The following is a 27286-nucleotide window of genomic DNA, read 5'->3' as shown; positions in this document are numbered from 1 at the left end:
CACCTGCGCTATTCTGCATCTCTCAATGTGGTCTCCTTTACTTTGGAAAAACCAAACGCAGACCACTTTGCAGAACATCTTTGTTCAGACCACAAGGGTGACCCTTAAGTTCCAGTTGCCTCTTGCATTAATTTTCTATCTTTTTCTTACCTCTCTATCTTTGGCCACAAAAATTACAGGCCCTCAAACCCAGAATCAACCAAAATCATCCCATTCATCTGGTGCAGATTTACCAGGCCCTTTCATTTCAATTGCAAGGAAACACCGTGGATACAAGGGTAAGAAAAAAGTAAATCTTTCTTAACATGAGTGGATTTTAATGTATTTAATTGTCCTTAATTGCTTCCTAGTGTTTTAAAATGTCTTAATAGGTAGCCAGTATCACAAAAGACCCACATCACCCTGGCCACAATCTCATTTTGCTCCTACCATCGGGAAAAAGGTATAGGAACCTGAAAACCATCACCACCAGATTCAAGAAGAGCTTGTTGACAAACATCAGGTTCTTGAACACTACACAACACTAACCTACACTATAAATGTTAAAAAAAGACTGGTCTGCCCCAACAGCTGCTGACAACGTTCTACCGCTGCACCACAGAGAGCATACTAACGTATGGCATCTCTGTGTGGTATCTCAGCTGCACGGAGGCGGAGAGGAGAGCTCTTCAGCGCGTCGTCAACAGAGCGCAGCGGATCATCGGGACAGAGCTACCAGCCTTGGAGGGCATCTACCACACGCGGTGCCTCAGGAAGGCCCTCAGCATCCATAAGGACTCATCACACCCCTGCCATGGTCTGTTTCAACTACTTCCCTCCGGCAGACATTACAAGGCCTTCTACGCCCGAACCTCTAGACTCAGGAACAGTTTTATCCCAAGAGCTATAGCGGCTCTGAACCGGCCCTAATGAGTGCCCCCCCACCCACCCCCTTTGGACAGTCTCCCTCAGATGGTCACGTCAATCAATTCAGCTTGCTTATTTATGTATTGTATTTATTTACCTTTCTTGTACATCAGTGGAGCTGCACACTAAATCTCGTTGCACTGACGTGCAATGACAATAAAAGATATATTATTATTATTAAATTATGCTCTGTCTGGCTATGAGGTTTTTGGGATGATTAATTTAATTTTTTGTACGTTATCTATGTGTATTGTGTTTACGGGCCTGTAATGTGGCATCAAATAAGAATTTCATTGTTCCATTGTTGGTACGTTGGTACATTGTAGGAACAAAGAGGTCCTTCTGCAGTTGTACAGAGCCCTAGTGAGACCGCACCTGGAGTATTGTGTGCAGTTTTGCTCCCCTAATTTGAGGAAGGACATTCTTGCTATTGAGGGATTGCAGCGTAGGTTTACAAGGTTAATTCCCGGGATGGCGGGACTGTCATATGCTGAGAGAATGGAGCAGCTGGGCTTGTACACTCTGGAGTTTAGAAGGATGAGAGGGATTCTTATTGAAACATATAAGATTGTTAAGGGCTTGGACATGCTAGAGGCAGGAAACATGTTCCCAATGTTGGGGGAGTCTAGAACCAGGGATCACAGTTTAAGAATAAGGAGTAAGCCATTTAGAACGGAGACAAGGAAACACTTTTTCTCACAGAGAGTGGTGAGTCTGTGGAATTCTCTGCCTGAGAGGGCGGTGGAGGCAGGTTCTCTGGATGCTTTCAAGAGAGAGCTAGATAGAGCTCTTAAAAATAGTGGAGTCAGGGGATATGGGGAGAAGGCAGGAACGGGGTATTGATTGGGGATGATCAGCCATGATCACATTGAATGGCGGTGCTGGCTTGAAGGGCCAAATGGCCTACTCCTGCACCTATTGTCTATTGTCTACGTATGATAATTAAACACTCTTGACAAATATAAGTATGATATTATCCAGCATTTTGCCTCCACTAGCTAGGACTTTATTGTGGAACTAAATTGGTTAAACATGCACTGCGTTAAGGCCATGTTCCGACATACACTTTCAGTATTGAGTCGATGGAGCTACCAGCACTGCTCTCCTAAGCTTCACCGACGTAAAATTCAAACACGGAAAAACCAGTTAGTAAGAAATACAAGAGTAAATAAGGCTGATGGATCATAGTTTGGACATCCAGGATTAAGTGAAAATTTCTCTCTAGTGTATCGGTTCCTAAACAATAAATCAGACAAGCAACAACCATGCTTTGAAGCTTTCACACGGTTCCTGTATTGGGTTTCATGCTCTTGGTGAAGGAAGTTCATAGTTTAAAAATGGCTTGTCCCTGAAAACAATTAATGAATCAAGATAGATTTCTGATACTATTGAGCATTTTAAAGACAAACTGAGATCATGCTTAACATAAATTGACAGCACTGAACTCGTTTCAAGAATTTCTGGCGTGCAACAAGTAAAATCCTGGCAACAGCACTCTCAACAAATTCTGCACTGAAAGTTCAAAAGAATATATAGGAAGAAGGTAATTTTGAGTGAAGCTCTGTGCCATACTCATTAATGGGGCTGCTGTGCCAGTGCTTTGGGGCTGTTTGCGTACATCGCTCTCTCATCACCTCTTGTACACCAACCCAAGTGCACTGACAAACATATGATTTTGTTTTCACTGAAAAATGCTCAGGGGATGTTGAACAAGTTCTAAAAAGGAAACAACACTGTTAACCAAAAGTTCAAGATCAAACAGTTAACAGGCAAGAAAAAACACATGTAGAATTATTCCCCAGTGGAACCCAAAGCACCCAACTATCTAAAAAGAATCAAAACCAGTTGTATATTACGACAGAGATGATATCCCCACATTAGATTACATCTCATTCAAGGGCAGCAAATTAACTACCCATCCTTGCTGCCTCTGCTTGGTTGCTTGTCTCCCTGGGCCCTTCAACATTCCAAGGCTTGTTGATGCTTTTGAACACCAGCAACTGCTTTAAGCAATCTCAATGTTTTGTAGATTACACAAACGCAAAATAAGAGCTTCTGTTGCCCTTTTCAATGGTGCTCTGCTTCCAAATTAACCATGGGAGTTGACATTGTGAAGGGGAGTGAAGACTCAGAATGTCTCCAGTTTATTCAGGATCACTGTGATATCCAACAGCTGCTCTTTCAGGAAACCCCACCTGCCACACTCTACACACTGCTCACAAGAAATGTTCCTCACTGGGACTGGGTGGTGCAGTTGGTTAGATGGGGCCCTTCATCTCTGGGGCCTGCTTTTGAATCAGGCCAGACAGATGGACTAAAGGCCGTCCTCTTTCAAAGAGGTAAGTGGATGGCAGGGCCTGAACACTCTTTGATGCCCAGATTCAAAACACATCTCAGGAGATAAGAAAGGTGGTAGGTGCCTTGCTGACCTTTACACTTGTGGGACTTGCATTTGAGGCCAGACAGGCAGCTGGTGCAGACCACCCCTCACTTTCCCAACTGTGGGCTGTGAAATCAATTCTCCCATATTTTCATATAGAAACACAAGCTATTTCAGCCCATCAAGTCTATGCCGGCACACTGAGTTAACCCATTGCCCCCTTACCTTTATCTACAATCTGTTCTCTCCATTTTAAGAACATAGGAGATTAGAACAGTGCAGCACAGGAACAGTCTCTTCAGCCCACAATGGCAGTGTTGAACCTGATGCTTACTTCCACTAATCACTTCTGCCTGCAGGTGATCCATATCTCTCTATTCCTTGCATATCAATGTGCCTATCTACAAGACTTTAAAAAGCTACAATCTTATCTGCCTCAACTACCACCCCGGTAAACTGTTCTAGGCACACTGTAAGCAAACTTGCCCTGCATAGCTCCTTTAAACTTTATCCATCTCATCTTAAATCTATGCTAGCTTTTGACATTTCTACCCTATGAAATTGGTTCTGATTGTCCACCATATCTATGCCTCTCATAATTTTATAAACTTCTATCAGCTTCCGAAGCTCCAGTGAAAACAATCCAAACCTCTTCTTTTACGTAATACTCTCTAATCCAGGCAACATTCTTGGATGCATTTTCCCCAAAGCATCCCTTTCTGTTTGGAAGTAACCAAAACTTCACACTATACTCCAAACGTGGCCTAACCAATGTTCTATAAAATTGCAACATGAAACCAAATTTCTATAAGGCTGCAACATGTTCCTATCAAATTGAGCCCATGCACCCAAGGACAAATTTAAGCAGCTAATAACTAATTTACCATCCTGCTTTCCTAATCTATGTACACCCAGTGTGGTGACTGGAGGAGGGAGAGGGAAGGGCGAATCAGTCATGATGCTCCTCATTGGATTGCTCCTGAGTCTGACCAAAGTGGCGATTCACAGGTCCAAGCAGTGGGCTGTGAAGAGGTCTGTCTGAGCTGACTGTCTGCTCCTCTTCTGCAGATATGGCCATGCCAAAATGTTCCTTGAAAAGCATCACGTGGTGTCTGCAGGCCTTTCGGGATTGGTGGGAATTGCAGAGGCTGGAATGCAGCCTGGAACCAGATGACAACATTTTAATTCAACTGTTCTGTTGTTGATTTTGTAAGAAGAGTGGGTTAACCCCCACCACACTGAAGAGATGGTTCACCAGTGCCTATGTTGGTTTTACACTGACAGTTACTGGCAGAGCTTCTGCTTGTGGTGAGTCTGAACCACCACCATCTGAACCTGCGTCGCTAGTAATTCAGTTCACTGACCAGTGGCTTTGCCAAGCTGGATTAAATGATGCCGTGGGCAGGACTATAACCTAACGTAGTCAGGAACAACTCCGCAGCATGCTGATCATTGCTGCAGCTCGGATCATCGGAACGAATCACGTGAATTAAAGCTGAGCAGATAACTAATGGGCTACAGGGGTATGAGTGCCTTTGTATTTCTGTTCATTAAGTCTTCTGCGCACAGTGGTCATTGACAAATCCACACCTGACTCCTGAAGAGTTCCTTGTTTCTATGAATTTGGTTGACACTTGTGATAACAGAGAATAAAAAGCTATGAAATAGTAATCTATCAACATAGACAGAGAGATAAATAAGCGAGTTCTGTATTCCGACTGCGCATGCCCATAGGTCACAAGCGATAAACACTCTCGGCAGCCGTGCCGCGGCATGGACACAGACCTGCGCCTCATCTGCAGCCAGGATAGATCCTGGGTCTACCAGCCCTGCCTGGATTTACGGTAACGACTGCCCAGGCTTACAGCCAGCGCAGAGAAGCAGCGCTAACTCCACGGCTCTGGGCTGGTGTCCCGTCAGTCTAGGCAGGGCTGTAGGTTAACCCGGCGAGACAGGCAGAGTTGAGCTGGATTTAGCGCTGCTTCTCCGCGCTGGCTGTGGGCCTGGGGGTGCCGCTCACGCCTGACGGGGTCACTCGGGAGGGGACGGGGATGGTCCAGTGATGTTTCGGCAGCGATTGCGGTGCCGGAGACCCGGGTTCAGTCCTGGCTGCAGATGAGGCGCAGGTCTGTGTCCATGCCACGGTACGGCTGCCGACAGTGTTTATTGCTTGTGACCTTTAACAAATCCCATGATTCCTTGCGTTTTTCGGAATACCGAACTCACTTATAGTCACTGGAGGAGGGTCAGAGGAAAAGCAAGCAGCAAAATTGGTAAAGCAATTATAACAGCAGTACAGTAGGTCCTCGCCACCCCTCACCCTCAGAGCTGTTAATGGCACGTCCTTAATTCCCCTTTCCTTACTCCGAGATGTTAATCTCCCCATCTGACTCCCCACATTCCTTGTTTACTCCTGGAGCCCACTCTACCAATACACATGGCCAATCAAGCCCTGCCCGCATCCCCCCAATCACACAACATAGACAAGCCCATGCCCTTTATCCTGCCCCCGTTCAGCTCGGGCTTAATGACCTACAAAAAAAAACTAACAGCCGTCCAAATGCCTTCCTCTAAGAGCATGATCACTCTATTAGCATGACTTTCTGGAGCAAGGCTGCATTCAAACCAACTCCACTTAGCTTTAATTAAAAATATTCCATTCTGAGACTCACATGTGGCGTGCCAAATCTTTGTGAATGGCACCGCTTACTGTGGTGCTGCACCAGTGGCAAGCTATTGCTCAGACCACACAGGCTGCTTTGTGCACCCTTAGAACATAAATTTAGAGCTGAATTTTGTGGTCAGGACTTGATTGTTTTGGCACAAGCACACAGTGGTTGCTGCCATTACCCTGGAACTGCAATGAGTCCTGGGGACATTAGCCCATTCAGACTCAATGTAAACACATACAACATCAGGATTGGTTTACACGATTCACCTCAAGAACCATTTCAAACAGGGCACTGTTTAACTTCATGTAACATATGGGTGTTAGAAACATAGAGCCAGTGCCCACTACAAAATGCTTTGATCCACCATCTAAACCAGAAAGAGGCAGGGAAACGGGGGAAAAACTTAAGACATTTCATTTGTAAGCCAAGTATTATTAGCAAAGGGAGAGAGGCATATTTCCCTTTGAAGCACCTACTGTTACAAGGGAATCCACATTGCTCTCCACCCACCAGTCCTTACTGCCTTTCCCCACATCCCAACCATGACTACGGTGTGTAAGCTGGACATAGAAGCAGAGAAAATAGGTGCAGGAGTAGGCCATTCACCCCTTCAAGCCAGCAACACCATTCAATATGATCATGGCTGATCATCTAAAATCAGTACCCTGTTCTGGCTTTTCCCCCATTTTCCCCCTTGATTTCCTTAGCCCCAAGAGCTAAATCTAACTCTCTCTTGAAAACAGAGTAGAACAGTGCTCCTGAACATCCAACTGGATTAAAAAAGAACCCCTTGGACTGTTGCTGTCCCTAAAGGCTGAGATGCAAAGACTTGGAGCATTTCCGTCACCCTCCATAGCTCTGGACGACAACCGGACAACATATCAGATCAACGTAAAATACAAAGTGCTGGAAGAACTCCATAGACCAAGCAGCATCTGTGGAGGGAATAGATTGATGATGTTTCGGGTCAGGGTCATTCTTCAGACCGAAATAATCCATAGAATGGTCCCGACCCAAAATGTTGTCTGGCCATTCTGTCCACAGATGCTGCCTAACCCGTTGACTCTCACCAGCACTTTGGATTTTGATGAAGGTTCCAGCATCTGCAGTTTCATGTGTCTTCATCAGATCAATGGAACTAGTTAATGGACAAAAATTCCACAATTGGAAAAGAGAACAGTACTGCACAGGAATAGACACTTGAGCTCACAATATCTTTGCCAGACATGATGCGAAGACTAAATCTTATTTGACTGCACAACCTGCATATCCCTGTGCCTATCCAAAAGTCTCTTAAATGACATTATCATGTCTACCTCACCCACAACAGGGCATTCCAGGCACTCACCACCCACTGCGTGAAGAACTGGTCCAGCACATCTCCTCTAAACATTGTCCCATCTCACCTTAAAGCTATAGCCTCTAGTATTTGACATTCCCATCCTGGGAAAAAGGTTCTGATTGTCTACTCATGCTCCTCATAATTGTATATACATCCATCAGGTTTCCCCTCAACCTGGAATTTCAGAGAAAACAAACCAAGTCTGTCCAACCTCTCCCTGTAGCTAATACCTCCCAGGCCAGGGGTCATTCTGGTAAACCTCCTCTGTACTCTGTCCAAAGACTCCACGTCTTTCCTGTATTGGGGTTACCAGAACTCCACACAATACTCCAAATGCAGCCTAACCTAAGTGCAATAAAGCTGCATCAGGACTTCCTGACTCTTATATTCAATGCCCTGACCAATGAAGGCAAGTTTTCAATGCACCTTTACCACTTGATCTATTGTGTTGGCACTTTCAGGGAGTTATGCACTTGGAACTTCAGATCCCTCTGTACATCAATGCTGTTAAGGGTCTTGTCATTAATTGTAATTTTTCCGCTTGCATTCAACCTTCCAAAATGCAACAAATCACAGTTGCTCAAATTAAGCCCCATCTACCATGTCTCTGCCCATGTACTGTGTAAGTAGCTGATCTCTTTCCCGTTGTCTACTTTGACAGATTTTCTCACAGTCTGCAACCCCAGCAATCCAGGTGTCATCTGCAATCAAAGTTATGAAGAGTGACGCCTCCCTCATTTAAAATGTCCCCTAACCTGTTTGACACAGAGGGGCTATTACCTCAGTCATAGACCCCAGCACCCCAAAGGATGACTACCACCTCCATCAACCAGCCACTGCAGAACTCCACAGGACAGTTAACTGCTCCTTTCACCCACTATAGAACCCCAGAAGCAACTTAACTACTCCATTTCACACGCTCCAGAATGTCAGTGGGAGGCTAACTTCCCCTTTCACAGTAAATGAAGGATGACACATAAGAAATGAGGCTGGTTTACAAGATCAGGAGATGATTTTTGGACAAAGAAAGGAACTGACAAATATAATAAATGAATGTCTGCAATAGATCTGGCCCCCTTAACTCTGGCCATTGGGCAAAGTACCAAACAAGAAATAAAAGGGATTTGTATCAAATGTAATGCAATATTTATCGCAAATTTAATCTTCACATAGATTAGGTAAATTAAATTGCTAAAGGTAACCTTGAAGATGAGCTTATGGGATGCATTCAAGATCATTTCCTGCAACCAAATCTCAAGAACCCAACTGATGATTTTAGATCAGCTCATGTATAAGGAAAGACGATTAATTATTGATTTTATAGCGATCTTGGGGACAGAAGTTTCATACAGTGGAATTTCACATGTTTGAGATGATAAAATTGCATCTGAAACTAAGGCATTAAACCAAAGAAAACATATTTATACTGCTCTGAATGATAAGTTCACTGAAGTGAGGAACAGCACTTTACATTTCACTGGGATAGCTTACAACCCAACGGTATGAACATTGAAAGACACAACGTTTTTGAGTTACTCAGTGGGTTTAATAGCATCTCTGAAGAACACGGATAGGTGACGTTTCAGGTCAAGATCCTTCTTCAGACCCAAACATCGAATTCTCCAATTTCAAGAAATATCTCCTTACTCCCCATTCTTCCCCCCACCCCAGAGCAAACACATTTCTCCCTCCGTTTCACCCCGCCCAGATAACCGTCCTTGGGGCGACACAGTGACTCAGTGGTAAAGTTGCTGCCCTACAGTGCCACAGATCTGGGTTCAATCCTGACTACAGGTGCTGTCTTTATAGAGTTTGCACATTCTCCCTGTGATCACTTCGGATTTCTCCAGGTGCTCTGGAATCCTCCCACACTCCAAGGACGTACAGGATTGTAGGTTAATTGTCTGTGGTAACATTTTAAATTGTCCCCAGTGTGTAGGATAGTGCTAGTGATTGGGGTGATTACTGGTCGACGCAGACTCGGTAGGCCGATAGGCCTGTTTCCACGCTGCATTTCTAAAGTCTAAAAGTCACCCTGCTTCTTCTCCCTCCTCTGCATGGCCATCTCCCATCCTTCCCATTTCTAAATTCCATATTTCCTTTTTATTCCCCCCTCTTTTCCCTTTCACCCATCTCCCTCCCTCCAGGTTTACATTTCACTCCTCCTCTTCTCTCCATATCTGATAACCTTTTGCCTCCTTTTGCCCCTAGCCTTTGTCACTTACTCCATCACCTACCAGTCACCTCTCCCCACCTCCAACACACCTGTATCTACCTACTACCTGTCAAGTCTTGACTGACTCCCACGTCTTTTCCTGCTTTTGCTCCTCTACGCAATCAGTCTGAAGAAAGGTCCTGACCCGAAGTGTCGTCTGTCCATTCCCTCCACAGATGCTGATTGACCCACTGAGTTCCTCCAGTATTTTGTTTAAGAAGGAACTGCAGATGCTGGAAAATCGAAGTTAGACAAAAATGTTGGAGAAACTCAGCGGGTGAGGCAGCAACTATGGAGCGAAACTACAAGTTCCTCCAGTAATTTGTTCTTTGCAGTAGATAAGTAGATGTTTAAATAAATATTTCAGGGCAAATGCATGGCAGATGCAGTATAATGTGGATAAATGTGAGGTTATCCACTTTGGTGGCAAAAACAGGAAAGTAGACTATTATCTGATTGGTGGCCGATTAGGAAAAGGGGAGATGCAACGAGACCTGGGTGTCATGGTACATCAGTCATTGAAAGTAGGCATGCAGGTGCAGCAGGCAGTGAAGAAAGCGAATGGTATGTTAGCATTCATAGCAAAAGGATTTGAGTATAGGAGCAGGGAGGTTCTACTGCAGTTGTACAGGGTCTTGGTGAGACCACACCTGGAGTATTGCGTACAGTTTTGGTCTCCAAATCTGAGGAATGACATTCTTGCCATAGAGGGAGTACAGAGAAGGTTCACCAGACTGATTCCTGGGATGTCAGGACTTTCATATGAAGAAAGACTGAATAGACTCGGCTTGTACTCACTAGAATTTAGAATATTGAGGGGGGATCTTATAGAAACGTACAAAATTCTTAAGGGGTTGGACAGGCTAGATGCAGGAAGATTGTTCCCGATGTTGGGGAAGTCCAGGACAAGGAGGTCACAGTTTAAGGATAAAGGGGAAATCTTTTAGGACCGAGATGAGAAAAACATTTTTCACACAGAGTGGTGAATCTCTGGAATTCTCTGCCACAGAAGGTAGTTGAGGCCAGTTCATTAGCTATATTTAAGAGGGAGTTAGATGTGGCCCTTGTGGCTAAAGGGATCAGGGGGTATGGAGAGAAGGCAGTTACAGGATACTGAGTTGGATGATCAGCCATGATCATATTGAATGGCGGTGCAGGCTCGAAGGGACGAATGGCCTACTCCTGCAACTATTTTCTATGTTTCTATCTTAACAGAGACAATTATCACTGCGAAACAAAGATTCAAAGGGAAAGGAAGTCATCTGTGGCTACTCTAAGCAAGCAAGGATGGTATTAGATTAAAAATAAAAGTAGAGAACTGTTATGAAGAATTGAGAGAAATGTGGAAATCAGCAAAGTTTGGTTATGTTTAATGTAACGGAGAAAATAGAATATGAGAATAAACTAACAAAGAATGTGAAGACGGATTGCAAGATCTACAAATAGAAAGGAGGCACAGCAAAAGTAAATGCTGGTCCCTTAGAAGCTGAGGGAGGGGAATTAATTATGGGAAATAAGAAAATTGCGAGACATTATACAAATATTTTTCATCCGTGTTCTTGGTAGACGACAATAAAAGTATTGCAAAAATTGTCAGAGATAATGGGGAAAATGAATTTAAAATAGTCACCATCAGAAAAAAAAGACCAGGCATATTTATGGGACTGAAGAGCGACCATCACCTGAACTTAATAGCCTAAAGCTTGAATTTGAAAGAAAGTGGCTACAGAGAAAGTGGATGCATTTGTTGTGATCTTCCAATTGTGGAAAGTTCCCAATGGATTAGAAAACCACAGATGTAACACCACAATTCAAAAAGGAGTGTGAAAAAGCAGGCAACTATTGGCCAGTTAGCTTAATACTTGTGGACAAACAAGGAACAGCAGATGCTGAAATCCTGAGCAAAGCACAAAGTGCTGGAGTAACTCAGCAGGTCAGGCTGCATCCCTGGGGGGAATGGGTAAGCAACGTTTCCGGTAGGGATTCCTCTTCAGACTCAAGTCTGAAGAAGTGTCCTGACCTGAAACGTTGCCTATCCATTCCCTCCACAGTTGCTGCTGTACTCCCTCAGTATTATAGGAGTGATAGGATAACGGAAAACAAAACAGAATTAGGTAGAATCAACGGGGATTTATGAAGGAAAATTATGCTTTGCAGATTTGTTCAAGTTCTATGGAGGATGCAGCTCCCAAGAGAGTTGAGGGACACTGTAGTACATTATGATTTCTAGCAGACATTTGATAAAGAACTAGATATTTAATGCACAGATAAGCGCTTGCAACGTTGAAGGTAATATATTAGCACGTGAAGAGTTAGTTAATTGGAAGCAAATAAAGTAGGGATACATGAGCTGGACCTGGTGGGGTATCACAGAGAATACTGTGGGGGCCTTGGCAGTATTAATGACTTTGGTGATGGGATCACATGCATTACATCCAGGTTAGCTAATTAAACAAAGTAATATAGAAACTAGATAAAAATGCTGGAGAAACTCAGCGGGTGAGGCAGCATCTATGGAGCGAAGGAAATAGGCGATTTTTCGGGTCGAGACCCTTCTTCAGACAAGTGATATAGAAAGTGTTTAAGAAGGAACTGCAGATGCTGTAAAATTGAAGGTACACAAAAAAGCTGGAGAAACTCAGCGGGTGCAGCAGCATCTATGGAGCGAAGGAAAAAGGCAACGTTTCGGCCCGAAACTTTGCCTTTTTCCTTTGCTCCATAGATGCTGCTGCACCCGCTGAGTTTCTCCAGCTTTTTGTGTACCAAGTGATATAGAAAGGTTAGTTGTGAAGGAATGAATTGGGACTGCAAAGGGAAATAAACATGGTGGATAAAAAACAACTGCCGGTCCGACATCCCCTGTAGAAGGAAATAAACAGATCGATATTTGGATGAATCTGACGATGACGATGGATGCGACGGGAGAGAGGCTGGTAGGAGAGGAGAGGGATCTGAGGGTCTGGCCTACTGTGCCCTCAAGGTCGGCTGCGGGAGGCGACCCGGGGAACAAAGTTGAACAGGGCAAGGATCGGACGTCAGTTGCTGGTCGTCCCGGGATGTGCCGTGGAGCCGTGCGACTGGCCGGTGGGGGGGCTGCCGGAAGCAAAGAGGGGCCCGGTGGGGGGAGGGTCGCCAAGAACAAACAGGGATTCTACTAAGAACCTTTTACACTTTGTCAGCGCCAGAAATGTGTACTGCTAAGGTGACGTCTGCTGTCTGATTTTTACCGATTGTATTCAAAAACATAGAATTTTGCTGTACCTAGACAATGAAGTATCACTAAATCATTGAATCTTTGGAATTCTCTTTTCTACAGAGTCACAGAGGCATCCATTAAGTGTTGTTCAAGGCTGGAATAGATAGATGTTTGGGATAGAGAACCAAGTTATGGGACGGGCTGGGAAGGTGAGGCCAAGGTCAGATCAAACATGATCCTATTGAATGGCAGAGCACCTTGAAGAGCCAGATGAAATGCCTGGGTTGGAGGGTGTGAGTTGTGAGGAGAGTTTGTCCAAACTTGGATTGTTTTCTCTGAAATGTTGGAAGCTGAGGAGCAACTGATTGAAAATGATAAAATAACGAAGTGCAGAGATAAGGTAGATATTCAGAGTCTTTTTCCTTGGGTGGAAATGTCAAGGGGATAGCTTTACGATGAGGAGAGTTCAAAGGAGATTTGTGAGGCAATTTATTGTTTACAGAAAATGCCCAGAACACACAGCCAGGGGAGGAATTAGACACAGATGGGAATATTTAAGACATTTACATGTACATGTGAAGAGGCAGGGAATGGGAGGATACAGATCTCATACAGGCAGATGGGAATTGTTTTGATTGTATCATGGTTGGCACAACCACGATGGGCTGAAAGGCCTGTTTCTGTGCTGTACCGGTCTATGCTCCATTTCCTATGTTCTAGTCTATGAATTACAACACATAATCTACATATAGGAATAACTTTGAGTCCTCACATTTATTCTACAGACCCAGCAGCCTCTCAGTGTGTGCAAACCCACCATAAAAACTCATTTTTAACATCCTGACATAAAGGCATGCCATAACACCAATTCTGGAAAGTATAGAACGAAGACTAGGGCATAGAGAGGCTGAACAGAGAACAAAGAACAGTACACCATATGGACAGACCAGGCACATGATTAAAATTATAAAATGGTAATTATTAAATATAAATAATAAAGACACAGGAGAATTATGCCTACTTAAGAGATCGATCTCTTAGGTAGGCATAATACTCCTGTGCCTTTCATCCGCAGTACTTGAAACATGCGAAAGTCTGTGCAGCTCACGTGCAGTCGACACTGCGTCAAGCCTTCACGACAAGGGGAGCTGAAGGCGGAAGAAATTGTGCCTTTGCACCGTGGACTGCGTACTGCACATGCGCAGCATCCTACTGCGCATGGGCAGCGCAAGTTTCTTGGCGGGTTTTTCAAACATGGATTGCCATTATCTTAAGAGTATCTTAAGAAACAGAGAGAAGAATGGAGTCCGTGTACAAATAATGTGGTAAGTAAATATCTTTGAGCTAAATGTTTTGAAATACCGTATTTCCTGGCAATGAAGACGTTATTTTTTACCCAAAAATAAGGCGTCTTGGAGGCCGAAGGTCAGGTTGTTAGCCAAAAAAGATAGACTTGGCTATCCCACAGTACAGCAACATCAAGAACGATGTTGCTGTAGTGAGGTATAGCCAAGTCAATCCCTCATTGCTGGCAGCTGATGGGAAGCGGCTGTAAAAGGACAGCGCCGCTGGTGGGGGGGGGGGGAAGAGTTCCTCTCACCTGCCGATCTCGCTCATGCGGTGGCTCCGCGCCGGAACGTCGCGGCAGCGGTGAGTGAGTGAGTTACTGGCATGATCCCCGACCCCCTCCTTCTCAACGCTCCTGCCCTCCCCGCAACTTTACCCCTGGCCAGACTCCCCACACACTGTGAAAGGAACTCTCCCTCCAATTGGTCCCTTGAACTAGTATTGTCATTCAATAAGATCACAACTGATTCAATTTTTCCCGGTGTGCTCCCGCTTTTCCTCCCATCTCTCCACCTGCCGTCACCCTCCACCCCCCACCTTTTCAGTAATTCAGAATGAAGGAGATTTGGAAGCCTTGGGCAAATTGAATTGTTACTTTCTTTATTTTTATTTTTATTTTTTTGAGCATGAAAAATTCTATGTCCCGCCAGCCTTCTTTCAAAATGTAGCAACTCAAAATTAGGGTGCGTTTTTGACGCAGGTGCGTCGTCATTGCCGGGAAATACGGTACTTTATTAAGTGATATGGCTTTTGAAGACTTTATAAAAGTCGACTGACAGTTTACGGAGAGGAGAACAATCTGCGCATGCGCGGCTTAAGATTTTTTAAAAGCCGCCTGAGTAATTACTCATGGCACGTGCCAGGGACAGACCCTTCAGTCCACAATGTCTGTGCTTAACCTGATGCCAAGTTAAACTAATGATTAGTAATCTTGATTAGTTATGGGGAGAAGGCAGGAGAATGGGGTTAGGAAGGAGAGATAGATCAGCCAAGATTGAATGGCAGAGTAGATTTGAGGGGCTGTATGGCTTAATCTTATGACTTTATGACTAATTTTCTCTGCCTACATCCATATCCATATGCCTATTTAGACTGACTAATTAGGCTGAGTTAGTTAAGAGTTAGAAAAACAAATTGTGCTTACTCTAAATTATGGGATATTTCACAACTCTGGGGTTGGCTGATGGCACAAATTGTTGAAGTTCGTTCCTGTGGTTGGTGACATAATCTCAGATGTTTTGTGATGCACTTCCACCCGGTGCTAATCTGGATTTATTTTTGCTGTGCTGAACTCTCACATCACTGGGGAGTGATATTATCAACAATGACCGGGGACTAGAGTTCGTTTTGTTTCTGAAGGCTCTCTCTCGCATTCCTAGTAGTTTACTGTGACACGCACTTTAAAGGAGACCCTTAAAAAGAAAACACCAGATGTAACCTGGTGCAACCACTCAGCGAAAGGCATCTCATCAATTTACTGCACTCAGTGTTACTGCCAGACCACACACAGACAACACACAGCTCGGACTAGAGGGTAGTAAAGAATATGTTTACCAATAAGTGGGACCACGATGATGTACAGTCTGGTCTCCAGCAGTTTGACCAGACCGGGGAGGTGATCAATAAATCCATTGGTGTCTGGCACAAGAAAGACAGGTGTTATCTCAATCTCGATCTGTCTCTTCAAAGTCTGATCTTCTAATAGAGCCTGTGAGGGAAAGAAATAAAAAATAAGGATCACATTGGAATAATCTTTCTTCTAAAAAACTGACCTGCAGATTTTCTGAGACAAAGTGTAGGGTTTGGAAGAACCAATTGGGAATGTATAGATCGTCAATGGTGGGATTAACGGTATTGATAAGGCATCACTGCCAGGGATTATTGATGAGATTATTACATGCAATTATCAAGGGAGTGTAAAAACTTAGTGTCCTGTTACATGAGGTTGGCTCCATTAATATCTTGAGTTGTTCAGTTCAGTATCTCGAAACAACCATTTAAAATTATGCACTGGGTTTATGGCACCAATCTGTTACTCTGTGCCCAAGCAAGAATTCCTTTGGTCCTGGATTCAGACCATGAATCCTCTCTCAATCCTAGACCCGGAGTTGGGATCCCATGGAGTGCTCTGTCCGAGGACATGTCTGCTCCCTGCAGTGACGCGCTCTCTTTCCTACAGAGAATCCCTGCAAGCAGAGGCCTGTCAACTCTGCTGCGTAATTGCCCTGAGCACTGCTTGCCCTGCACATGGATGTTTTACTCCATTACCCCTGCGTGTGATTTTCAGACAAGCGAAGCAGGAAATTTTTACGATTTAGATTGAACCAGAGGTTTTGGTAATAATCTGTGAACAAAGAGCAAATATCCAGAGGCATAACAGCTGCAGGGATAATCAGTCATCCCTCAGTGCCAGCAACTGCCCCGTCAGCTGAATGGATGGAAACCGTTTGACTGCTGAAGACTTACCTCACAAAATTGAACAGACATGCTGCACAGCCCAGCAAATTATATAATCATCACGAGACGCACACAGCTCTCCATCACAACTTCAACTAATCCTCAGGCATGGGCTCTCTGATTTACAGTATGCACCCTATGTTCATTGCGGTGACAAACTGTCTAAATCACCTCTTGCGAACTTGTGTCCATTTGTTCTACTGTAAAGGTTCAACTGGAGATGCCACAAATTCAGGTTTTCTATTTCCTTTTATAATTATTTATTGAAATTCCAGGTGTGCACTTCCTTCCCAAAAACCTTGCTTCCCAGTTTGTCACAAACTGGGATCACAAATTTCCAACACAGGTGACAATTCAAACAATACTTAATCAAAAGTTACATGTTCTATGCAATTTTCCTTTCTTCTTCTCAGAGCTGAATAACAAAAGAGCAGTCTCGGCGACGAGGGAAGCGATTCAGAAGGGATCTACAGGAGACCTTTTTTATCCAGTATGGTGAGTATCTGGGATACATTGGTTGGGAGAGTGGTGGAAGCAGAGTCACTAACAGCATTTAAGAGGACTCCAGATGATCACCCGAGTTGCTTAAGCATTGAAGACTACGGACCAAGGGCTGGAAGATGGGATTAGTACAGACAGGTGCCCATTGATTGGTGTGGACACGGTGGGCCGAATGGTTTCTTTAATGGCCGAGTCTCAAAGATTCCATGATATTCGTGGCTCTGTGCAGCAAGATCTTATGGCGTTGCAAATACATCGGGAACTTATATAGTAAATATAAATTATCTGATTATGCTCACAATATGAATGATTGCAGAAGGAGGATAAACATTAAAGAAGAGAGCAATTGATATTAATTGTATTAAGAAAAGGGACTGTTCTCTGGGACTGTAGACCGGGGGAGTGTCAGCACCCTCAGGGGCTATACCCCGAGCAGAATGTCGGCTCCTTTGGAATTGTTGGAAACTGTTGGAAAACAGCAAAATACATTATCATAAGCATTGAACCTTTGGCTGGCATCTCACTCAGGGCATTGACTGCCCAAACATCCTAATTAGAAACCATCCGTACCATCAAAATAACATCTCTAAGTACAATTGGTGTCTTTAACTTGGAGTCATTAAAGTAATCTTGTGACTGCAAGCAGTGATGTCAGATTAGTGCGGCTTCTATAATTTTTGTCATCCATTTTGTGGAAAGACGATTAATTTGGAATGGGTGCTTTCAGTCAACTTATTTCTTTATAACTTGGCACTCTTTATCATGGAACTATTAAGCCACTCTTCAACAGAAATACTTGACTGTTTAAATGCCAGGAGTCCTTTAATATGCCATTTGGCTCTCCATGTGAAAAGCAGTGGATCTGCAGGGCTGCCAGCTCACCCTTATTTCATCTTTTACAATCTGGGCTGCTGTCAGCCTTGGCTTTCTGCTCCTGCCTGAACCATGTTGGCATCCATGATGTTTGTCAAATCTTCCTACAAATTACTATTCAATGTATGTGAAGGTCTTTTGAAGTTGTCCACTTTTTTTAGAACCCCTATTGCAAGAGATTGTCAAAGAATCATCCAGTTATACAGTGCAGAAACAAGCCCTTCGGTCCAACTCATCCATGCCGACCAAGGTGCCTTCCTGAACTAGACCTATTTGCCTCTACTTGACCCACATTTCTTCAAAATCTTTCCTATCCACAAACGTATCCAAAAGTATTTTAACCGTTGCAACTATATCCACCTCTACAACGTCCTCTGGAAGCTTGTTCCATATACCCACCACTCTGAGTGAATAACCTGCCCCTCAAATGCCTTATAAATCTTTCCTCTTTCATCTTAAATCTATGTCCTCTAGTTTTAGATTCCCCCAACCTGGGAAAAAGATTGTGACCATTCACCTCATCTATGCCCCTAATGGTTTTATATACTTCTGTAAGGTCACCCCCTCCACTCCAGTGAAAAAATAACCTATCCAGCCTCTCCTTATAACTCAATTTCTCTTGTCCAAGTAACATCCTCATGAACCTTTTTGGTACCCTTTCCGGCTAATGCCATCCTTCCCATAGATGGCTGATCAGAACTGCACACAAAACTCCAAGTGTGGTCTCACCAATGATTTGACCAGTTGCAACAAGGCATCTGTGAACTTAATGCCATGACTGATGAAAGCAAGCATGCCAAGCGCCTTCTTCACTACCCTGACCACGTGAGTCGCCATTTTCAAGGAAAGTGTACCCCTAGGCCCCTCTGTTCCACAACATGTCCTGCCCTGGTTTAACTTACCAACATGCCACTCAGGTTTCCTGGTCAGTGGCTTAGTGTCACAGGACCAGCATTAGACCTTTCATCTCAACCAGTCTGCTTCAACATTGCTAATTTGTGTCAATGTTAGCGTGATCTGAGGAATTCTGCACTGACATAGGTACTAGCTTCCAGATAAGATGATAAACTGAAGCTTCATCCAGTCCCAGGCTAGACACGGAAGATTATTCAAGGCGGAGCAGCAAAGTTCCCCTCATGGCCGAGTCAACATTCATCCTCAACCAACATGTCCATAAGGTGTGAGTTTCACTGAGACACAATGCACTGCAGATGCTGGTTTACAAAAAGACACAAAGTGCTTGAGTAACTCAGTGAGTCAGGCAACGTTAAAGAATTCAGTCTGAAGAAGGCTCCTGACGCGAAACGTCACATATCCATGTGAATTTCATTCCTGTTTTTGGGACATGACAGTTTTAAAACTGATGTCAATTAATTCTGTATCAATGACTCTGGGCTTCCAGTGTCTCTTGCATGCTCATAAACCATGACTGAGGCAGTTGCACAGGATTAACTTCTAACATAAAGATACAAAATTCTCCGGCAACACAGCCTTAATTCACTTCAATTTTTTGCCTCTTGATTTATGGGCTAATCTGTCAAAACCATAATCAGATTTAGCACCACAAATATTCTGACATTTAATACAAAGGCACAATTAAATATCTAGAGCAGCTACACTACTGTAAAGATCTTAAGGGCCTGTCCCACTTGTGCGTCATTTATGCATCACGACGCACGACGCGACATCATTTACGCGTCACGCGCGCATGGTGCGTGGTGAGACGTGGTGGCGTAGGCAGTGACGCGTGTTCGCGCTCGTGGCGCCCCAGGATTTTGGGATTCACAAAATCTTCGCGCACCACCTGCGTTACGCGCAAATGACGCCCAAGTGGGACAGGCCCTTTAGGGAACGGGTAAAGTTAACATATCTGGGAGGCTGTTTTTAAATATTACCATCAGAAGAACCTCCCTATTTAAGTAAGCTTCCCTAGTTCTGCAACTTTCCATGATCTGCATTCTCTCAATAGCCCTCTTATACCGTCTTTACCTCTAAATCTAAGTTTTTGACAAAACTTCTCATCACCTATCTTCATATGTCCTTGCCTTATACAACTGTAAACGTGTTGGTGATGTTCCGAAAGACATTTTACGACCATAGAGAGGCATTATGTATGCAAAAGTGGGTGTGTGACCCGAGAGAGAAGCTGACTTTACAGCAAGGCTCCATCTGCTCTCACACTTGGATGCAAAAGATTCAAGCACTGTTATTTCAAGTTGTCCCGTAAAAATATTTTCTATTCTGCTGGTTGTGGCACTGGCCTGCATTACAACAGTGAATATATTTCAAAAGCACTTTATTGGCAGCAATTTGCATTGAAGCATTATTTTAGGGGCACGAAAGGTGATATAGAAATGCAATTCTAATTCAGAAAAATAAAAGTTGTTGCTATTGACTTCAGATGGAAATGATGGAGTTGCCTCTCATGTAAGACACAGTCATGTCCCGCCGAACCTGCAGCCTCGTCCCTCATAGTAAGCATTAATGCTTTGAAACCTCTACCACAATTGGGATTGTACTCCGGGGAACGTCGGCACTTTCAGGGATATACCCCTGAAAGACTAGCACCTTTAGGGACTGTACCCCAAGCAAATTAGTACCTTCAGGGACTGTATCCTTGGGAGAGTCGGCACCACCAGAAACTGTAGCCTGGGGTGACTTGGTACTTCCACAGAGTTGGCACGCATAGGGACTTTCACCAGGGAACTGTACCCCAGAAGATGTGGGGAGAACATTGGAAACAAAACCTAATGTTTTACCAGAGTTTGAAGCAGCTGGGATGAATTGTGTTTTCGCTGCCCACACAATAATTGTGTAACCACAGAGCACAGGAAGCTCCCAGTCAGGGGAGCTTGATACTTGGAGGATGAAAAGGATACCTGGGAGTCCAAATGTCACTTGTCCCGATTTGGGGCAATCTGTCAATTCCGAGGCAGGCCACTAGATGGAGTGCCACGTTGAAGGAAGGGGGTCCATGTCGGGACTGGGGGCAGGGGACACACATCTGGCTAGCATCACTCAGTTTATACTTCCTGCCAGCCTCTTGTGGAGAGGCACTGCCGAGAAGTGCAGCAACGTGCAATCCAGACCCTTTGCAGCTGGCGTGGGGTGCGGAGGGGGCGCGAGGGGGAGGTGAAAGCTTCTGCATAAATGTGGGAAAACAACTACGTAGAGCTGACTTTTATTTTGGGAACACTGTATATTTGAGTCTTAGGAGAATGATCTGAGACTATAAGCTACAAGTCTACCCTCTCATGAAACCCTATATAATATTCCTTGGAGTTTAGAAGAATGAGGGGTTTTCAAACATATAAGATCCTACGGGTATTTTGATGTCAAGCCAAATCAAAAAGGGCACATAGCTACAAAATAAGGGGCCGGTTGTTTAAAACAATTTCTTCTTGCAGAGGCTAATGAATCTCCGGAAATCCCAGTCCCAGGATATGGTGGAGCCCAGGTCAACATCAACATTTAAATAGGAGATTGACAAATATGCAAAAGTTTGAAGAATTGAGGGTTTGGGGGAATTGTCACAGAAGAGGAGTTGAGGTGTGAGCATATTGAATGGTTGGGCAGGCTTGAGGGACCGAGTTGCCTTCTCTTGCTCCCATTTTCTTGTGTTCCTGTGTAACTGTGCTTCTCCACTGCAGGTGGAGACTTCCACAGACACGGCTGGAGTTCCAAGTAACCTTCTTTTATTTAGGTGCTCAGTTCCCAGGCAGCACCGTGCCCCATCACAGTACCAGAACATCACAGACTCTGTAAATTATCCCCAAATCTCTCCTCTTCCAGTTCTCCAGAGTGACACCAGAAAAGGCTCAGGGCAATCTGTTCACAGTGACGTTTGAGTTATACTGGATTACAAATAGTACTTAAAGGTACGTACAGAAATAATGCATCACAAGCCTTCTTCCTCACTGCTCTTCCTCCTCTGTAACAGTGGCACATGAGAGAGGGCCACAGTTACACAAGGTCCATGAGATCCTCATACACACAGGAGATATCTCTTGGTCTTGTTGACAAAACAGCTGGGTCCAGTGCAGTGGCACTGCATTAAGCTGCATCCTTGCACTAAAGAGCAGCAGCATCCAGCACTTCCCTTCTCCTGATCGCTCTGCAAAAATTCTTGCTGGAATTGGCCAGTTTTTGCCAGGGGTCTCTTCCAGAAAGGCTTTATGGCGGAGCCCTATGCTCAGGATGCCAGAGGTAGCTCCAGCTATTCAGACAAGGCTGTCATGTGCCCTCATGAAAGCAGCGGGAATCAGGAAAAGGGCTGGCTTGGTGCAATTGTATGTGTATGATCAAAGATTTAGTGTAGGTCCCCCCATCAGTCCACAGAGGTAGTTCTAACACTTGGCCCTGCTGGTGTGTCTGCGTCGTGAGCACTCTGCTCTGCTTCCATATTCAACGGTTTGCTTACTTCCACCTCAACTGCACTGTGAATTCAACATTTTAAGAATTGCACATTAAATGGACAGAGCTTAAAAGCCGGGTTAAAAAAATGATTTACAGCAATAATTGAAGAATATTTGAATAGAGTTTCCTCAATTGTTACTGCCTGTTGCATCACATGGATTGGAACTTGAATCTGCAATTCTCTCCTACATTTGGACAATCTACATTCTCCTGGATTACTGTATGTGTGTTTTTGTGTTCCATATTAAAAACTGCAAGTAAGACTGCTAAACATGTCACAAACTACACCTCAAACATTTCCTTCCTGGGGGAATCAAATACCACTCCTCTGTTCAATAGTTCCCCAGATGCTGCAATCTAATTTAAAACAAACCCCGTGAAAGGTGCTGTATGGTTAAATTAGTCTTACTTTCCATGAGTGACATTTGGTCTTTGGACAGGACTTTCAATCATGTCCAACGAAGGGAGAGAAAGATCTCATGACACAAGTTGAAGAGTACAGAATTCTGCAACTTACACAATTGGACACAAATTTTGGCAGCACATTTTAGTTAGATGTGGAAGATAAAGCTGATGAGATTTGCAGGATAGGGAAAAAATGCCGCATGCCTTTGCAATTGAACTGCGTAGAGGTGACAAGACAATGTTAGAAGAAGGGATGAGTGATCTTTTCCACTGGTTGGTGAGATGGCACCAAATCAAGAACTGGAGAGCCGCAATGTTAAACGTTCATCACACAGAGGGTGGTCAGAATATGTAAATCTCTCCCAAAAATGCAGTCAATATCAGAACGACAGGAATGATCTGTGCTGGGAACATGTAGTTTCCAGACATAGAGTGCAGGACTGCCAACAAGAAGGCAGAATCTATAAATCATTGTTAAAGGAAATTAGTTGTTATAAAAGGGGAACACTGGAATAAGGTGGTGGGGAGAGGCGATCAAGAGACCATAATTACACCAAAATGGTCTGAGAGATGGTTTTGATCAGCTGAATGTCATGCAACACCATTCTATTATTTTCCTCGTTCGGCTTGATCATTCATTTAAATGGTCATTCCCCTCTCATTCACTGTGGGATGTTGCGGCTACAGATTGTTGTTTGTGCCGATTTACACTGGTCGCTGTGCTCAATCGATGTACCTGTGGAGCTGTTTCCCTTCACTTAAATGGACCAATTTCAAAATAGAAAGTTGACACATTTGACAGGGTTGATCTGACCTTACAGTGAGATGGTCATTCTCTGTATTTGGTAGGAAGAGAACCCATCAAGAGAAAAGTCATCGTTCAACAAACATGGGGCATCACCCACTATCCACCACCGGCTGCAAAATAGCACAGAGAGCATCCAATGAAAATGAGTACAGCCCTGACAGGGGTTCAGAAAACTTCTCCTAAAAGATAATTAAATAGACAGCCACACTACAATGGCCGCATCTTTAAATAACCCATTACCCTGACAGTGCCTTCAATTCCACCTAGATCAAACAATGGCTAAAATTTTGGAGTACTGTTAGGTGTTGGTCTCCTTGTGTAAGGGTGAATGTTAACATGTTAGAAACATTCAGAAAATGTTAACTGAATTAATATATGACGGGGCAGGCTGTGTTATAAGCAAAGATTGGACAGGCCAGACTTGTATCTGCTGGAGTTTAGAAGGCTGAGAGGGGACTTGATTAGTAGAGGATTCTGTGGGGTTTTGAGCGGGTGGATGTGGAGAGGATGTTTCCTCTTGTGTGAGTATCTAGAACATTGGTCGCTGTTTAACAATAAGAGGTCTCCCATTTGAGGACAAAGATGAAGTGGCGGCTGAGATATTTTTCTACTTTCTACTTCAAAACGGGATCAAAGTAGTGCCTTTGAATATTTTAAGGTGTAGACAGGATGCCAAGTTGAAGTTACAATCAGATCAGTTATAATGATAAAGTGACGTGCTCCTGCTACTAATTCATCTTTATAACTTTCACGCTAAATTTTTCTTAAATCGTTGATCTTCAACGGAGCAAAGTTAATTAAATCTGATCAATGACTGTTCCTCACAATTAATAAATATGTTAGTTGTGATTCATTGGATCTTCATTAGATCTCCTGTTAGGAGGTGGAGTTGCAACAAGGGTATCCGTCTGCAACTCAGTTAAAAACCTCTGGGCAGTGTTAATTGAAGCATAAACCATCAACCTGTAGAGTTGTACATGGTTTGAATAGTTAAAGCTAAGGAATGGAGGGGAACATCCAAAATTTTAGCCATTGTTTGATCTAGGTGGAATTGAAGGCACTGTCAGGGTAATGGGTTATTTAAAGATGCGGCCATTGCAGTGTGGCTGTTTATTTAATTATCTTTTAGGAGAAGTTTCCTGAACCCTTGTTAGAGCTGTACTCATTTTCATTGGATGCTCTCTGTGCTATTTTGCAGCCAGTGGTGGATAGTGGGTGATGCCCCATGTTTGTTGAATGCTGACTTTTCTCTTGATGGGTTCTCTGCATACCAAATACAGAGAATGACCATCTCACTGTAAGGTCAGATCAACCCTGTCAAATGTGTCAACTTTCTATTTTGAAATTGGTCCATTTAAGTGAAGGGAAACAGCTCCACCGGTACATCACTACACCTGGCAGGGCGCTCCAGGCACCCACCACTCTATGTAAAAAGCCTGCCTCGCACATCTTCTTCAAACTTTCAGCCTCTGATCTTAATGTTATGCCCTCTAGTCTTTGACATTTCGACCCTGGGTAAAAGATATTCTGTCTGTCGACCATAGTCATACTTCTCATAATTTAATATATTTCTATCAGGTCTCCATTCTATCTCCGATGCTCCAGAGAAAACAATCCAAGCTTGTTCAACCTCTCCTAATAGCTAATACCCTCTAATCCAGGCGGCGTTCTGGTAAACCTCTTCTGCACCTTCTCCAAACCTTCCACATCCGCCCTGTAATGGGGCGACCAGATACTCCAGATGAGGCGTAACCACAGTTTTACAAAGCTGCAAAATGACTTCCTGACTCTTATACTTAATATCTGTTTAATGTTTCACCATTGTCGTCTGAAACCTTTGTGTTGCACTGGAGGACAAACTGGAGTTAGAGCTGGGAAGGTTTCTGACGCTGCAGTCACTTTTATGGAGACAGGACGGACACGATCTCCAGCAAGGAAAGGGTGAAACGTCAAAGGCAGCAGTGGAAATGTCACAAAGCAGTCGGACTTCTGAGTTGCTGCCCACCCATTTTCTCAGCTTCACCCCATCGCAGTCTGGCAGCCAAGAGACTGTTGTGCAGTTTGTCACGTCCCATTAGCAGTCTGCACCGTGTGGTGCGCAGGACACAGGATGCACACAGCAAGGCCAAGGGGAAGGTGTGCCAAGTCGCACACAGCGGCTGGTGGAAGTGAACTCCAGCTTTCAACTGATTTATACGGAGCTGCAGGGTTCACAAGCCGGGGAGATTTATTTGTGTTTGTATATGAAGAGTCTGTGGAAGCTCCTCTTGGGGTTGCTCTGTGCTTCATAAAGCTTTACTGGCAGAATGCCCACACAGAAACCCTCCAGAGGTTATGGAGGGTGTCAGCTAAACTTGAAACTTTCTTCCTCTCTCTCTCCTCTCACTGGAGCTGTGACCACCTGTTTTTGATCCTATCGATGTACGCCTCCAGGCCAGATGCAGGTCACAATTGCCATTGGAAAGGAAACACTGATGAGGAAAAGGGGGGAGCTTGCAACTACCACCCATTATTCTGAGCATGGCCTCCCTGCCCCATCCTCTGTGCTTTTATTCAGGGATTGGCTTACTCACATCCTTAACTGGACGTGACCCCCTAATTCAATTCAAACTCGTTGAACTGGTGTGCATTTCCCATCTAATCCTAGATTCAGCCGTCTCTTCCTTTGCTTTATTTATTTTTAGCAAAAGACCACAAAACAAAAAGGAATTTAATTATAAATAACTTTCCCAGTCGAAAAACAACTTAATGCTGTCACCTGAACTTCGCACATTGACTGAAGACGCCTAAATAACTGTTGTAACTTCTTGCACGGACACGGGTTGAGGTTTGTTGCTATTGCTACACACAGAATGTAGGTGACTCCATTTTAGCTGACACTATATGCACAGCCCAAATTCTCCCCACGGATGCTAGAAATCTACAATAAAAGCAGAAAATGCTTGAAATACTCAGAGGGTTAGGCTTCATTTTAGGGAAGAAAAACAAAATCTCTAATGAAGGGTCTTCAACCTGAAACTTTGCCTCAGTCTCACCTCCCACAGATGTGGTCCAGCATTTTCAGATTTTATTGTGGATTTCCAGCATCTTAGATCTGGGAAGCACACGCAGCTGGCTGAACTGCTGCCTCACAGCTCCAGAGACCGGTTCGATCTTGACCTCAGGTGCATTTCCTCTGGGTGATCCGGTTTCCTCCCACATTCCTTCCTCAAAGACGGCGGGTTTGTAGGTTAATTGGGCTCTATTAATAAAATTGCCCCCAATGTGTAGGGAGTGAATGTGAAAGTGGGATAACATAGAACTAGTGTGAATGGGTAATCGATGGTCGATGGCCCAGAGAGACTGCTTCCGTGATGTATTTCTAAACTACACTAAATCTGCCTATCATCCTCCCCTCCATCATCTGTATATGACTATTATTTGCCAGGCTTTGTTCTGCCTTTCCTCTCTTCCAGCTTTCTTCCCCCCACAAACAGCCTGGAGAAGGGTTCTGACCCAAAACGTCACCTACTCCCATTCTCCAGAGATGCTGCCTGACCCGCTGAGTTACTCCAGCACTTTATATCTTTTTTTGTTGCAAATCAGCACCTGCAATTCCTTGTTTCTAAACTAAACAAAACCTATTCTCTTCAGCGTGTTGCGTATTTATGACAACATGTTTGTTGAGAACTGTTCATTGTCCTGCTTATTAATGGTGAAAGGTGTTTATTTAAAATCTACATTCTGAAAGAATGATAAACATCCCTACCATCCAGCCCTGCCCTTGCT

General features: G+C 44.0%; 1 protein-coding gene across 1 annotated transcript in view; it reads right to left on the bottom strand.

Moving 5' to 3' along the window:
- Window positions 1–27286, bottom strand: part of smg6 (SMG6 nonsense mediated mRNA decay factor) — a 293373-nt gene that overhangs the window by 28758 nt on the left and 237329 nt on the right. The window contains exon 16 of the mRNA XM_033045897.1: window positions 15613–15766. Coding sequence (XP_032901788.1) covers window positions 15613–15766 — 154 coding nt within the window. The remainder of the gene's footprint in view (window positions 1–15612; window positions 15767–27286) is intronic.

The sequence above is a fragment of the Amblyraja radiata genome, chromosome 28 (assembly GCF_010909765.2).
Source record: "Amblyraja radiata isolate CabotCenter1 chromosome 28, sAmbRad1.1.pri, whole genome shotgun sequence".
In the NCBI taxonomy this organism is placed as follows: Eukaryota; Metazoa; Chordata; class Chondrichthyes; order Rajiformes; family Rajidae; genus Amblyraja; species Amblyraja radiata.
Note: the sequence above shows the minus strand (reverse complement) of the source record. Positions and strands in the feature narration are given on the sequence as shown.